Raw genomic sequence first — 11,238 nt, forward strand, 5'->3', positions numbered from 1 at the left:
GAGGGCCCGTCAAATGCTTTTCTCCATGGAGATGTTATTGCTTTGCCTGGAATGTTTCACAGTATGGTATTAAATCATTCTATCTTCATGGCGACCAAACCAGAAGTCACACTCACAGTCAGAATCCCAGTTTTTCTAGGTATTTTTGAGCTATGAAACTACTTGTAATTTAATAAATGTAAGGTAGAGCTGTTTAATGTCATACCGTGGAACATTCCAGGCAGAGCAATGACATATTCAGCGAAACAAGCAAGTTATGGACCCCCAACCAAAAAGCTACACAGTGTACCTTTTAATTGTAAAAAGCAAGATGGGCTAGAAAAGTGGTCTAACTAGGAAAGAACAATAAGTGGAAAATGTTTTGCGTGATCTCAGTTCAGTGAAGTTCTACAGATAAAGGTTGAGCCATCTTGGAACTTTAACTCAATGTTGTTTTTTTCATATATGCTTTGTTTAAACTACTGACTTCAAAAACACATTTTGTCATATGAAGTAATAGAGTGCAACTGGTGAAGGGGGTGTAAGAGAGATAGAGGTATGTTGATTGAAGTAGACAGAAAATTCAGCATATATTTCTGTTTTGAATGCCTGAGAAAGGAGGAGAGAAGAGAAAGTAGGTTGTGGGATGTGTTAACAAATAAGTTGACCTGGTTATGTGCAACCTGGTTCGATAAACTGAATTTAGGTTGTTTAAAGGGCAAAGGTCACATGATGTTGCATTTGTTTAAAAATCAGGCAGCTGGTACAATGTGTGTTGCTGCAAACAGTACATATTTTTGACTCATTTGTAGTTTTTACTGATGATGATAATGATGATGAAGATGAGGGCAGACAAAATGGTTGTGGAATTTATGCACTTTGAGGTCTTGTTTTGTCTGGCAGGTTCAGTATTTATGTATCCGTTGTAACTCAAAGCTGAGCTGGGAGTAAATGCTTGGTTTAATTGCTAATAAAATATTTTTTCCAAAGCAAATTCTTCTTCTTTTGTCCAAATTGTTCTTTTATTTCAGGGTTGAATCAATTAAGTGGTGCAAATATATCAAGTTTAGATAGCCTGGAGTTGTATTTTGTTTCATTAACACATGATTAACATGCAAATCCTGCATTTAAGATGAGTTCTTCTCTCAATCAGAAAACACTGTGTTTTAAACTCTATACACCTTCACTAGAATCATGTGGATGATTTCAACCCTGAAATTGCCAATCTCTACTCAACAAAAGTTAAAAGGTAGCTCTTAACTTGAAAACTACTGATTCATGACATCACAGAGCATGTAAATATATTAAGTCTAGATTAAATTTAATTCATCTTATTTAAAATCCAGTCTTTAAACTGCAGAACATTTGCATACACTCCGGGCTTGTTCTTCTGTCCACAGCCATCTCCCCAGCTCACCACTCCTGTTATATAATAAGTGCCATTTGTCTCACACACCAAGGGACCACCGGAGTCACCCTGTACATGAAAACAATACTTGATCAAGTGGATATTCAGACTGAAGTTAAGCTGTATGCCTTATTTACAAACCTGGCAGGCGTCTATGCCTCCCTCTAAGACCCCAGCACAAAGCATGCTGTCATCCAGTGTATTTGCGTAGATGTGAGGAGCATTGCATTTCTCATTGGAGATCAGAAATACATTCGTGTTCAACAGCTGACTACTGGTGCTCTCTGGAAAAGTAACATTTAGGTTTGATATAATGTCACAGTTTTGTTTGAACCAATAACTGACAGCATTATACGTGTTTCAGTTGCTCCCCATCCTGAGATGACACACTCTTTTCCAGCAGGGAAGGCCTCATCTGGGAGACATGCAGTTTTGACAAATGGAGTTTCCTTTGCACAGTAAGGGCTGTCTGTCACTTCGAGCTTAAGAAGTGCTGCAAAAAATGTGTGTGTCAAATTCTCCCCTCAGCGACTGATACTGTGTTTAAATGAATGACATCTTCTGTTGATTTCTTTAGATTTTTCTTTTTTCAGATTTGTTCAGATTGTGAAATACATACTAGCAAAAGGACAATTGCCTGTGACCTGTCCATTGTTAATGTGATTATTGACTTACCAATGTCATTGTGTACTGACTCAGGAGTTTCTTTGTAGTCTTCATGAACATACATGTCAGTCACTGCGATGGTCTGATCCATGTCCTCCTGTTTGAGGATGTCGATTCCACCCAAAACAACCTGATACTCTTTTCCTTGGTTACTGTCAAACACAAGCCTCTGTTAAGGATTCACTGCACAACTTTTCTGGTGGAAGGTCCATAACCTGCTTGTTTCCATGGAGATTTCTTTGCCAGGAATGTTCCATGATATGACATTAAACACATCTATTTAGCATTTATTCATTACAGGTGTTTCTATTGCTCAAAAATACAATAATTCTCTCTGTGAATAGAGTTGTGTCTCCACAAATCTGTCCATAATGCAGCCTATAGTTGTTTTCCTTGAAATAGAAATAGATAAATAAATTTAATCTCTACTGTGGAACACTCTAGACAAAACAAAAACATCTCCATGAAGACAAGCAGAAAAGTTGTGCATTGCACCTGTAATATTGTATTTAATTTAGAATGTGTATCAGATATGTTGAAAGAGCTGTGGACGTTTAGTGTAACTTACATACAGTGTCCAGCTGTGAGGACATAGCAGGAGGAGATGAGTATCCCTCCACAGATGTGCCTGAAGGGCAGACTGGAGCCTCTGTCCCTGATCTGCACTGAGGCCTGCCACTGGTTTGATCCAGGAAACGCCTTGGTGCCCCCAAAGATCCTGAGGGCTTTTTTAGGTCGACCCACCCCACACTGAGCGAACGGAGAGTTGGGACTCGGGGTCATGGTTGGGGCTGGGGTGGTTGGAGCTGGAGTGGTCGGAGCTGAAAATGTAAAAGTAACATTGTGTGCCTTTTTGTACTAGACTCAAAATCAAGTTGTTTCATTGTCAAATGATGATGGATGAATTTCTATTAACTCTTCAAATACCCATATGAACTGAACTACTGAAATAAAAGCACACCCACTGCTTGTTACCTTCAGGGCACTTCTTGATTTTGCAGTAGTCATAGACCAGTTTTCTCTTTCTTCTAACATAACACCATGGTCTGAGGTCTCCATCTGGATTTCTAAAAGACATTTTCTAAAAATAATCACACTGGTTTACATTATGAAAAGCTCTCAGCTCTGGTTGTGGTTGTGTAGTTAAGCAAGACATTTTATTTACCTCACCTCCACTGTTTGTCAAAATAATTGTTTGTCAGTGTAAATGCAGGACAACAGAAGGAACGTTACTACAATTTGCCGTTATGAGTCTCATGTATATAGCATGTACTATCCTAGCAAAAAATCTTCTCCTGTCCTATCAACAAAAATTAAATAACCAAAAATATATTTATAGCCAAATACCTGCAGTGGTTGTTTTTTTCCAGCCCATCAAAGTCTGGGAATCGTCTGAAAACATCTCCAACACGAGCCAGAACAAAGTAGGAATGCCAGTCCAAACACTCCTCACCGTGTTCTGTGGTACTGACTGTGCCTCTGTATGTCTCTCCATTTCTGATATAACAGTCACCAGGAACTGTCACACAACAATACACATGTGAATAAGGGTTGTTTTATAAAAGGCTTGTGTATTAGATTTGATATTTGAATGGATGTTGAGGTCATATGTTGAAAATCAGAAAAAAGAAAATCACCACAAAATCAGAGGTGGGTGGGTTAAATTGTAGAGTACTGTAATTTCTAATTAATATTACTCAAAAGAGAGTGCAACGTTTTGATCTGAGAAATGATTTGGGGGAAAGTATTTGTGGAGGTGAATGTAACTGTTTGAATGCAACACCATATTTAAAATTTGGAGTTAATGTAACTGGAAGGACAAAACAAAACATCTGTAATTTTTACGTACGACTTTCACAGAACTTCCCTGTGTATCCTCTTTGGCAGGCACAGTAGAAGCGGTTGATACCAGGGATACAGACGCCTCCGTGCTGGCAAGGGTTAGAAGCACAGGGACTAAGGGGCACTAAACAAAAAGACAAATACAGAACATGTAACAATGAAATGTAGAAATGCACCACTTATATTATATTATCACCTTCCAAATACACTGCCTGATCCTTAAAGGAATCTATTACTTTGTATACTGATCTGTGTTATAATGTTGCTTCCTCATGAAAAACATACCCAGAGTTGTGTTTTGTTTCATTCACACATGTTTAACACAGAAATCCCGCATATTTAGGCTGACTTCTTCTATCAAACAGAAAACACTGCGTTCCACCTTGTGATGTCAAGTGGTTTTACGAGAAGAGTCCTATTGTGTTTTTAAACTCCACATAGCCTCTCTAAAATCATTTGGATAATTTCAGCCCTAGAATTGCCAAGGTCTATTGAACGTCAGTTAAACTTAAAAGTAAATGTTGAAAACTACAGCTTCAAACATCACAAGATGGAACAGAGCATTTTGATCTTCGGAGATGTAGACAGACTAAAAATCCAGGATTACTCTAAAAAGAGTGAATGAAACAAAACACTCCGTGTATGTTTTTAAGGAGGTAACAACATTCTAACATGGCTAAAAGTTCACATGTGGAACATATAGGACCTATAACCAGAACAGAACCATGGCAACACTCCTAATACTATTTCTACAAAGACATTTCAACAGCATTCCTGAAACCTGGCTTTCATAACTAGTATGAAATGGAAAGGACTCACGAGTCATGCAGTTAGGCCCGGTGTACGGTAGTCTGCACTTGCACTGGTAAAACGGAGGTTCACTCAGGTCAACAACACACATGCCATGGCCGCAACTCACATTTTCACAAACATTTTTCACTGAAATTCAAAACAGAAACATTGCACAACATGAAAAGATAAGTAACATAATTCATCGATATTTAGAAAAGCACCTTTCTGGCACCCCTTGCCTCCATAGGGCTCTTGACACAAACACTCAAACTCAGTGTTTGATTTTTGTTGGCATGAGCCCCCATTGAAACATGGGTTTGGATCACACACATCTGTGAAGAGGAAAATTACATTACCAACAGCCAGTACATTTTAATGCAATCTATTATACAGCAGTTCAGTTTTTATTTACAGTTTAGTCTTGTTGAAATTAAAAGTTCATGATAATAGCATATTCAATCTCTGCCAACACTTAATTTTGTAAATTTTAGGTAAAATAATCATTGTCTATTTATGGGTTTCAGATAAACGATTCCTTCTTAAGATGAAGGATTTTGTGAGGACATTTCCCCATTTAAAAGATATATTTTTATTTGAATTGCTTTGACCACAGAGGATGGTTGCCATAGTTTGAAACCCATGAATAGTTAAAACAGCAAACTTCTTTTTTTTCCGTAAGATTAAATTTTGTCTTACTGTTATCAACCAGGAGATCTATCAGCCAATCGCCTATGTCAAAGCTGAACGGTGGCTCTGTGGGGTGGTCCGAACCATACTCTATATCTAACAAAAGCAAATACATTAATAAAAAATAAGAAATTTCAACTTGTATGACCACTTATTAATAATGAAAAACAGAAAAAGGTGCTTACATATTGTGTCCTACAAGTTCAAAAGCACAAATAAGAAATCAAATGTTACAGTTTGCATCAGTTTGCATTTGTGACAAATCCAAGTATTATACTTACATTGGTTTCTCCATTGACAAATAAGACACAGAAGACTATGATCAGGACCCTGACAGCCAACATCGTGAACCTCAGCTCAAATGCAAATACAGTGAGCAACCCTTATATCTAAGTCCATACACCCACATCTGATCAATATTTAGACAGCAGCATTGATTTGTGGGAGTTTACATGTAATTTAGACTTTGGCTCTGCCTTTTAAGTGTTCTACAATTCAAGTTAACCCTTAATAGTTTATTAGCCAAATGTTGTTGGTTTTTTGTTTGTTTGTTTGTTTGTTTGTTTGTTTGTTTTGTTTTGTTTTGTTTGTTTTTTTATGCAGGAATAAAAGATCAAATTAATTTAAAAAGTCAAATTTAAAAAATTTTAACGCCTCGGGGTTCCCCCAGAAGAGCTGGAGGAAGTGTGTGTGGAAAGGGAAGTCTGGGAGTCCCTGCTTAGACTGCTGCCTCAGCGACCCGGCCCCGGATAAACGGAAGAAAATGGAATGGAATTTATTGTAAATATAGAATTCAATTTGCCCTTACAGCATAAAGTATTTCAAACATTTTCTTGTGTTAATAAAAGAGTAACAAATCCAGTTGGAAGTCTAAAACCAAACACATCAATCAATCAGTATAACTTGATTTATATATCAGATGTTTTCTTTCAGTCATTCTGAACATTAGGTAAAGCACAGTGGTCTAGGACACACATTTAGGAGTTTAAATGGCTGGTGATCCAGTTGGTGAATTTGCCGACATTGGCATAGACTCCAGGCTTGTACTTCTTGCCGCAGTCGTCTCCCCAGCTCACCACTCCCACCACATAGTGAATCCCATTACGCGCGCACACCAGGGGACCCCCCGAGTCTCCCTGCACAAAACACATTACTATTACACAGTATTCACAGTATTCATGCATCAAGGCTCAGATTCTTATTACCATATTATTATTTTGGTACCACTGGTTGAGCATTTCTTGGTTTATGACCTATGCTGATGTATTTAGATCCATTATCAGGGCAAATAATGAAAGAAATTCCCTAAAATAAATAATTTATTCTGGTGAAAAACTGTAAAAACTTTTATATAGCATCACTTCAGAACCATAAACTGTTTATATAAATGGACATAGCTAAACTGCTAGCAGCTGCATTCCAAACAGGATGTGAGCACAGGTGCCCTTCAGGCTCTGTCAACTCTGGCTCCAATTTACATTATGTTGAAAGAAACATCACCCCCTCTCTGTAACTGCTGCTGTCAGGCTCCTCATTTTGGTCTTAAAATGTTCATTCTACATGATCCTAGTGTTTTTATTTTGCTATTTTGTCCATAAATAAATTTATGTTCCAAATATGGAACTCTGCTCCAAATTCCCCCATAAACAATTGTTTATTTTTTATACCACAGCCTCTTAACAATCCAAGGGACTCTCTGTAATGTATATACTCTTGAATTTTATCATTAGAAACACAGTTAACACTTGCTCTGACCTGGCACGAGTCGGTGCCCCCATTCATGTTACCGGCACAGAACATGCTGTCGTCCAATGTGTTTCCGTAGACATGAGGGGCTTTACATTTGTCCTGTGAGATCAGTAGCACACGAGCGTCCAGCAGATAGTTGGTGCCATATCTCTCTGGGAACCACAAGACAACTCCACATTACCACACTGTATCTCCACATTGTCACATTGTATCAATCAGCAGTAGCTCCATGAGTTTTTAAAGAAGAAGATATATGTGTATGCCTATGTGTATGTTTTATGGTTTAGTGTTTGTAGGACAATTTTAGTTCTCTAGTGTAAATGTACACTAAGGATAAAAAACTAAGGATAAAAAAATACAGTAAAAGCATACAACACATGACAGTTCTACATTATGCTTAGGCACAGATTACCTTGTTTTCCAATGTAAATCCTTAATATGAGTTTTAGCTGGCTGGTGGATATTTCATATGCTGCCAAAACATGTCCAACTTCACTGGCCTGAAGTCATGCTTTTGCATAGTATTTTATTCTATTTGTATGTAAGTTTGTGATTTTGAGTTTTGTTTAACATACGTGTCTCAGTCACTCCCCATCCAGAGATCACACACTCTGTCCCGCTGGGAAACACTTCTCCTGGGAGACATGCCGCCTTCACAAAACGTGTTTCTTTGGCACAAAGAGACTTGTCCGTGGCTCTCAGCTTGAGCATTGCTACAGAAACAGAAGAAAGTGATGCATAAGTAACTGGTCTTTTAAAAGTGGGACAAATGGGACAAATATTACCAATATCATTATGAAGAGCAAATGGCGACTCTCTGTAGTTTTCATGCACCACAGCCCTCTCCACAGGAATAGTCTGGTCATATACTTCCTGCCTTTCAATGTCCACTCCTCCAAGAACAACCTGCATTTCGACATCATTTTTTCTGGAAATAAATAGAAAGATGTTTAACATCACACTATAATAAACATATATATCAGTATGCAACAATTATAGTAAAAAAGTATAATAATCAAATATTATTATTAATGGTTTTACAGAATTATTTGCATTTATCAATTAATATGATTTTATTATTATTATTCTGTTTGTGCTTACATGCAGTGTGCTGCCGTAAGAACCCAACAGGAGCTGAGCAGAATGCCCCCACAGATGTGATTGAAGCGGTCAGAGGAGTATCGGGGGCGGACCTGAAGAGAGACCTGCCAGGGGTGAGCTCCGGGTAGGGACTTCTTTCCTCCAAAAATCCTGGAGGCGCGTCCTGGCTGAGGTTGTCCACACTGGGAGAAGGACTCAGAGGGAGCAGGTATATCAGGTTTGTTTGGAGCTGGGGTGGGTACAGCGCTCTCATAGATGGTGGGAGGGATCACAGTAGCTGTAGCAGTGAAAAAGCTTAAAGTGAGAAAACTGGAGAGCTGGCATTACGTAGTACTACAGTATACATACTTGTGGAGCATTGCCTAACATTGCAGTGCTTCCATCTAAGTTGGCCATTTTGGATGATAAAGCACCAGGGCTGGGTTTCTCCATCTGGATTCCTGAGTGATTGAAACAACGGTCAAAGAGCTTAAAATTATTTTCCATGACTGGTAACACAAAAAAGACAAACTTATTGTATTATTGCGTACTTACCTGCAGAAATTATGTGACCCGAGTCCATCGAAGCCTGCATACTCAGTGAATGGATCTCCTCCATTTAGCAGGATGAAATAAGAATTCCAGTCCAGACACTCGTCCCCATCCACGGTCACACTCACCATCCCCCTGTAAGTCTCCCCATCCTCCTGATAACAGTCATTAGGCCCTGAAAATGTACAAATCTGCATAAACAATCACGATCATCATGTGCAATGTATTAAGAATAACCAAAATGTACTCACCAACTTCACAAAATGTCCCAGTGTAGCCACTCGGACAGGAGCATCTGAAGGAGGTGCGCTTGGAGCTTTTGAGACAAGAACCTCCATTTTGGCAGGGATTGGGTCTGCATGCAACCGCTAGGAAAAAAAAAAAAAAAGATAAATAATAATAAATAAATAAAAAGTAAAATTTCTTGTAAATTGATGCAGCATTTCAACATAACTTAATATATATATATATATATATATATATATATATATATATATATATATATATATATATATATATATATATATCAAAACTCAACTAACCTTTCTTGCAGTTGGGAGGTCTGTATGGATGCTTACATTTGCATTCATAATATGGGTAAGAAGATTTAAAAAGACAGGTGCCACGACCACAGTTTGCAGTTTTACAATAGTCTTTCACTGAAAAACAAATTACCAATTCCAAGGGTGTCAAATTTCATATTTACTAATCCTAAAGTAATTGTGCATAAACCTACCTATCTGGCATGTCTTTCCTGTGAAGGGCTCGAAACAATGGCACCGAAATCCACCGTCAGCTGTATTTTCACAACTAGCTCCATTTGAGCATGGTTGTGATGCACAGTGATCTATATATATAAAGAGAGATTACATAAAGTTTTTCCGAAGTTCAATTGATTGGTAGTGATAGCAATAGGTTACATAGAGCAGGTTACACCCAAAAAATTACCTGTAGTGTCCAGTAGTTCAAAAAGCCAATCATCTATGGTAGTTTCAGTAACCTCTCCAGGGCTGTCAGTGCTTTCATCGTAGTAATATTCAAAATTTCCACCAGTATCTATATATTCCTGGAAACAATTTTAGATTTAAAGGACCCATATTACCAGTGCACAATTTTCTGATCAATGTTATCTATGTTGTTTCCTCATTAAAACATACCTGGATTTGTTTTGTTTCATTCACAAGTTTAACACACAAAACCTGCATATTTAATTTTTTTTTCAAACAGAGAGCACTCCACTTTGTGATGTCATGTGGTAATACAAGAAGTACTCCACAATGTTTTTAAACTCCTTTCACCTTCACTAGAAGCATTTGATATAGCTTAATTTCAGCACCAGAAATTCCAAATCTACTGAACAAAAGGTAAAAGGCAGCTGTTAACTTGAAAATTACCGCTACATCACAAAGAACAAAGAATTTTGAGCTTTGGAGATGTAGACAGACCTATAATAAGTGTTACACAAGCAAGTGTGAAAACACAACCCCAGGTATGTTTTTGACGAGGTAACATTATGACATGGTTTAAAGCTCATAGGAGTCAATTTTGCATCATATAGGACCTATAAATTTACCCAAGTCTGTTGGTGAATGTGTTAATTAAACTGCATGCATGTTATCTTGATACTTACATAGTACTCCTGTCCAGTGGCACTGATGGCACAAAATAACACTAAGAGAGGTATTGAACAGCCCATGATGTCTTCAGGATTTCTGGGACAGTGTGAATATGAGTGCAACGTTTTTGAGGTAAAGACCCTCAGAAATATTGATCACTCCTCCATTTGGTTAACAATTACTAACTTACATTGATTTTTCTTTTAGTCCACATTCAGAAGATTTAGCAAAAATAACCAAAATGTAACAAATTTCGTAATTATTTTATCTTACTGTTTGCTTAGACATAAAATACTTGGAATATTTTATGATCGTCAAGGACTGAATAAATACATTTTAAACATTAGTCTGTTTATCATTTTTATGCAAGAAGTCACGGGTCATGTTTACTGTTTGCATAAAGTATGCACTAAAATGCTTGCAAGTCCAGTCCTATTAGGGTATGCCAGGGGTCTCCAACCTTTTACCTCTGGTGAGGTACTTTTACAATGAAAATGCCGGAGAGCTACTAATTTTAGAGGTTGCAAGAAATGAAGTATGAGAGCCACAGCAAACCAGTTGATGCCTATAAAACTTAAAATATATGAGACCCCTGGGGTATACCAAAAAACTATTAACACAATTTTTCTAAAGATTCATATATACCAAGTAGCTTTATACTGTCCAATCAGACTTCACAGATTACGATTAACATCCAAGCTCCATGAGTACATCAAGGACAAGGCCCTGACAGATGATGTGCTCAGAGAATGTCTCAGACAGTGGGGCCCAGAGGAAGAGGTACTGGAGGATTCAACGGGTTCAGAGATTCAACATTTCTGGAAACCATTCTTGACATATTTAGTATTTAAACCCAAATGCAATGAC

General features: G+C 37.7%; 1 protein-coding gene across 1 annotated transcript; it reads right to left on the bottom strand.

Moving 5' to 3' along the window:
- Positions 1 to 56: 56 nt before the first annotated feature.
- On the bottom strand, positions 57 to 10,451 carry LOC110154392 (uncharacterized). Its single transcript, XM_055150553.1, has 21 exons — positions 10,386 to 10,451; positions 9,704 to 9,821; positions 9,007 to 9,123; positions 8,759 to 8,930; positions 8,573 to 8,664; positions 8,225 to 8,501; positions 7,909 to 8,051; positions 7,699 to 7,836; positions 7,130 to 7,275; positions 6,369 to 6,510; positions 5,384 to 5,470; positions 4,909 to 5,019; positions 4,715 to 4,834; positions 3,903 to 4,019; positions 3,401 to 3,572; positions 3,029 to 3,120; positions 2,622 to 2,874; positions 2,063 to 2,205; positions 1,743 to 1,880; positions 1,529 to 1,671; positions 57 to 1,456 (listed from the first exon to the last, which is right to left on the bottom strand). The coding sequence occupies exons 1-21, from the start codon at positions 10,449 to 10,451 to the stop codon at positions 1,301 to 1,303; spliced, it is 2,943 nt and encodes a 980-aa protein (XP_055006528.1). The 3' UTR covers positions 57 to 1,300.
- Positions 10,452 to 11,238: the final 787 nt, after the last annotated feature.

This window comes from Boleophthalmus pectinirostris, unplaced genomic scaffold (assembly GCF_026225935.1).
Source record: "Boleophthalmus pectinirostris isolate CB_2022bp ecotype Guang Dong unplaced genomic scaffold, ASM2622593v1 HiC_scaffold_14, whole genome shotgun sequence".
Classification (NCBI taxonomy): Eukaryota; Metazoa; Chordata; class Actinopteri; order Gobiiformes; family Gobiidae; genus Boleophthalmus; species Boleophthalmus pectinirostris.

Coding starts and splice junctions, on each gene's coding strand:
- LOC110154392 (XM_055150553.1), bottom strand. CDS start 10,451: ATGGGCTGTTCAATACCTCTCTTAGTGTTATTTTGTGCCATCAGTGCC. Junction 8,931..9,006: donor TGGGACATTTTGTGAAGTTG/GTGAGTACATTT, acceptor GTACATTTTCAG/GGCCTAATGACTGTTATCAG. Junction 4,020..4,714: donor CGGGCCTAACTGCATGACTC/GTGAGTCCTTTC, acceptor CTTTTTGTTTAG/TGCCCCTTAGTCCCTGTGCT.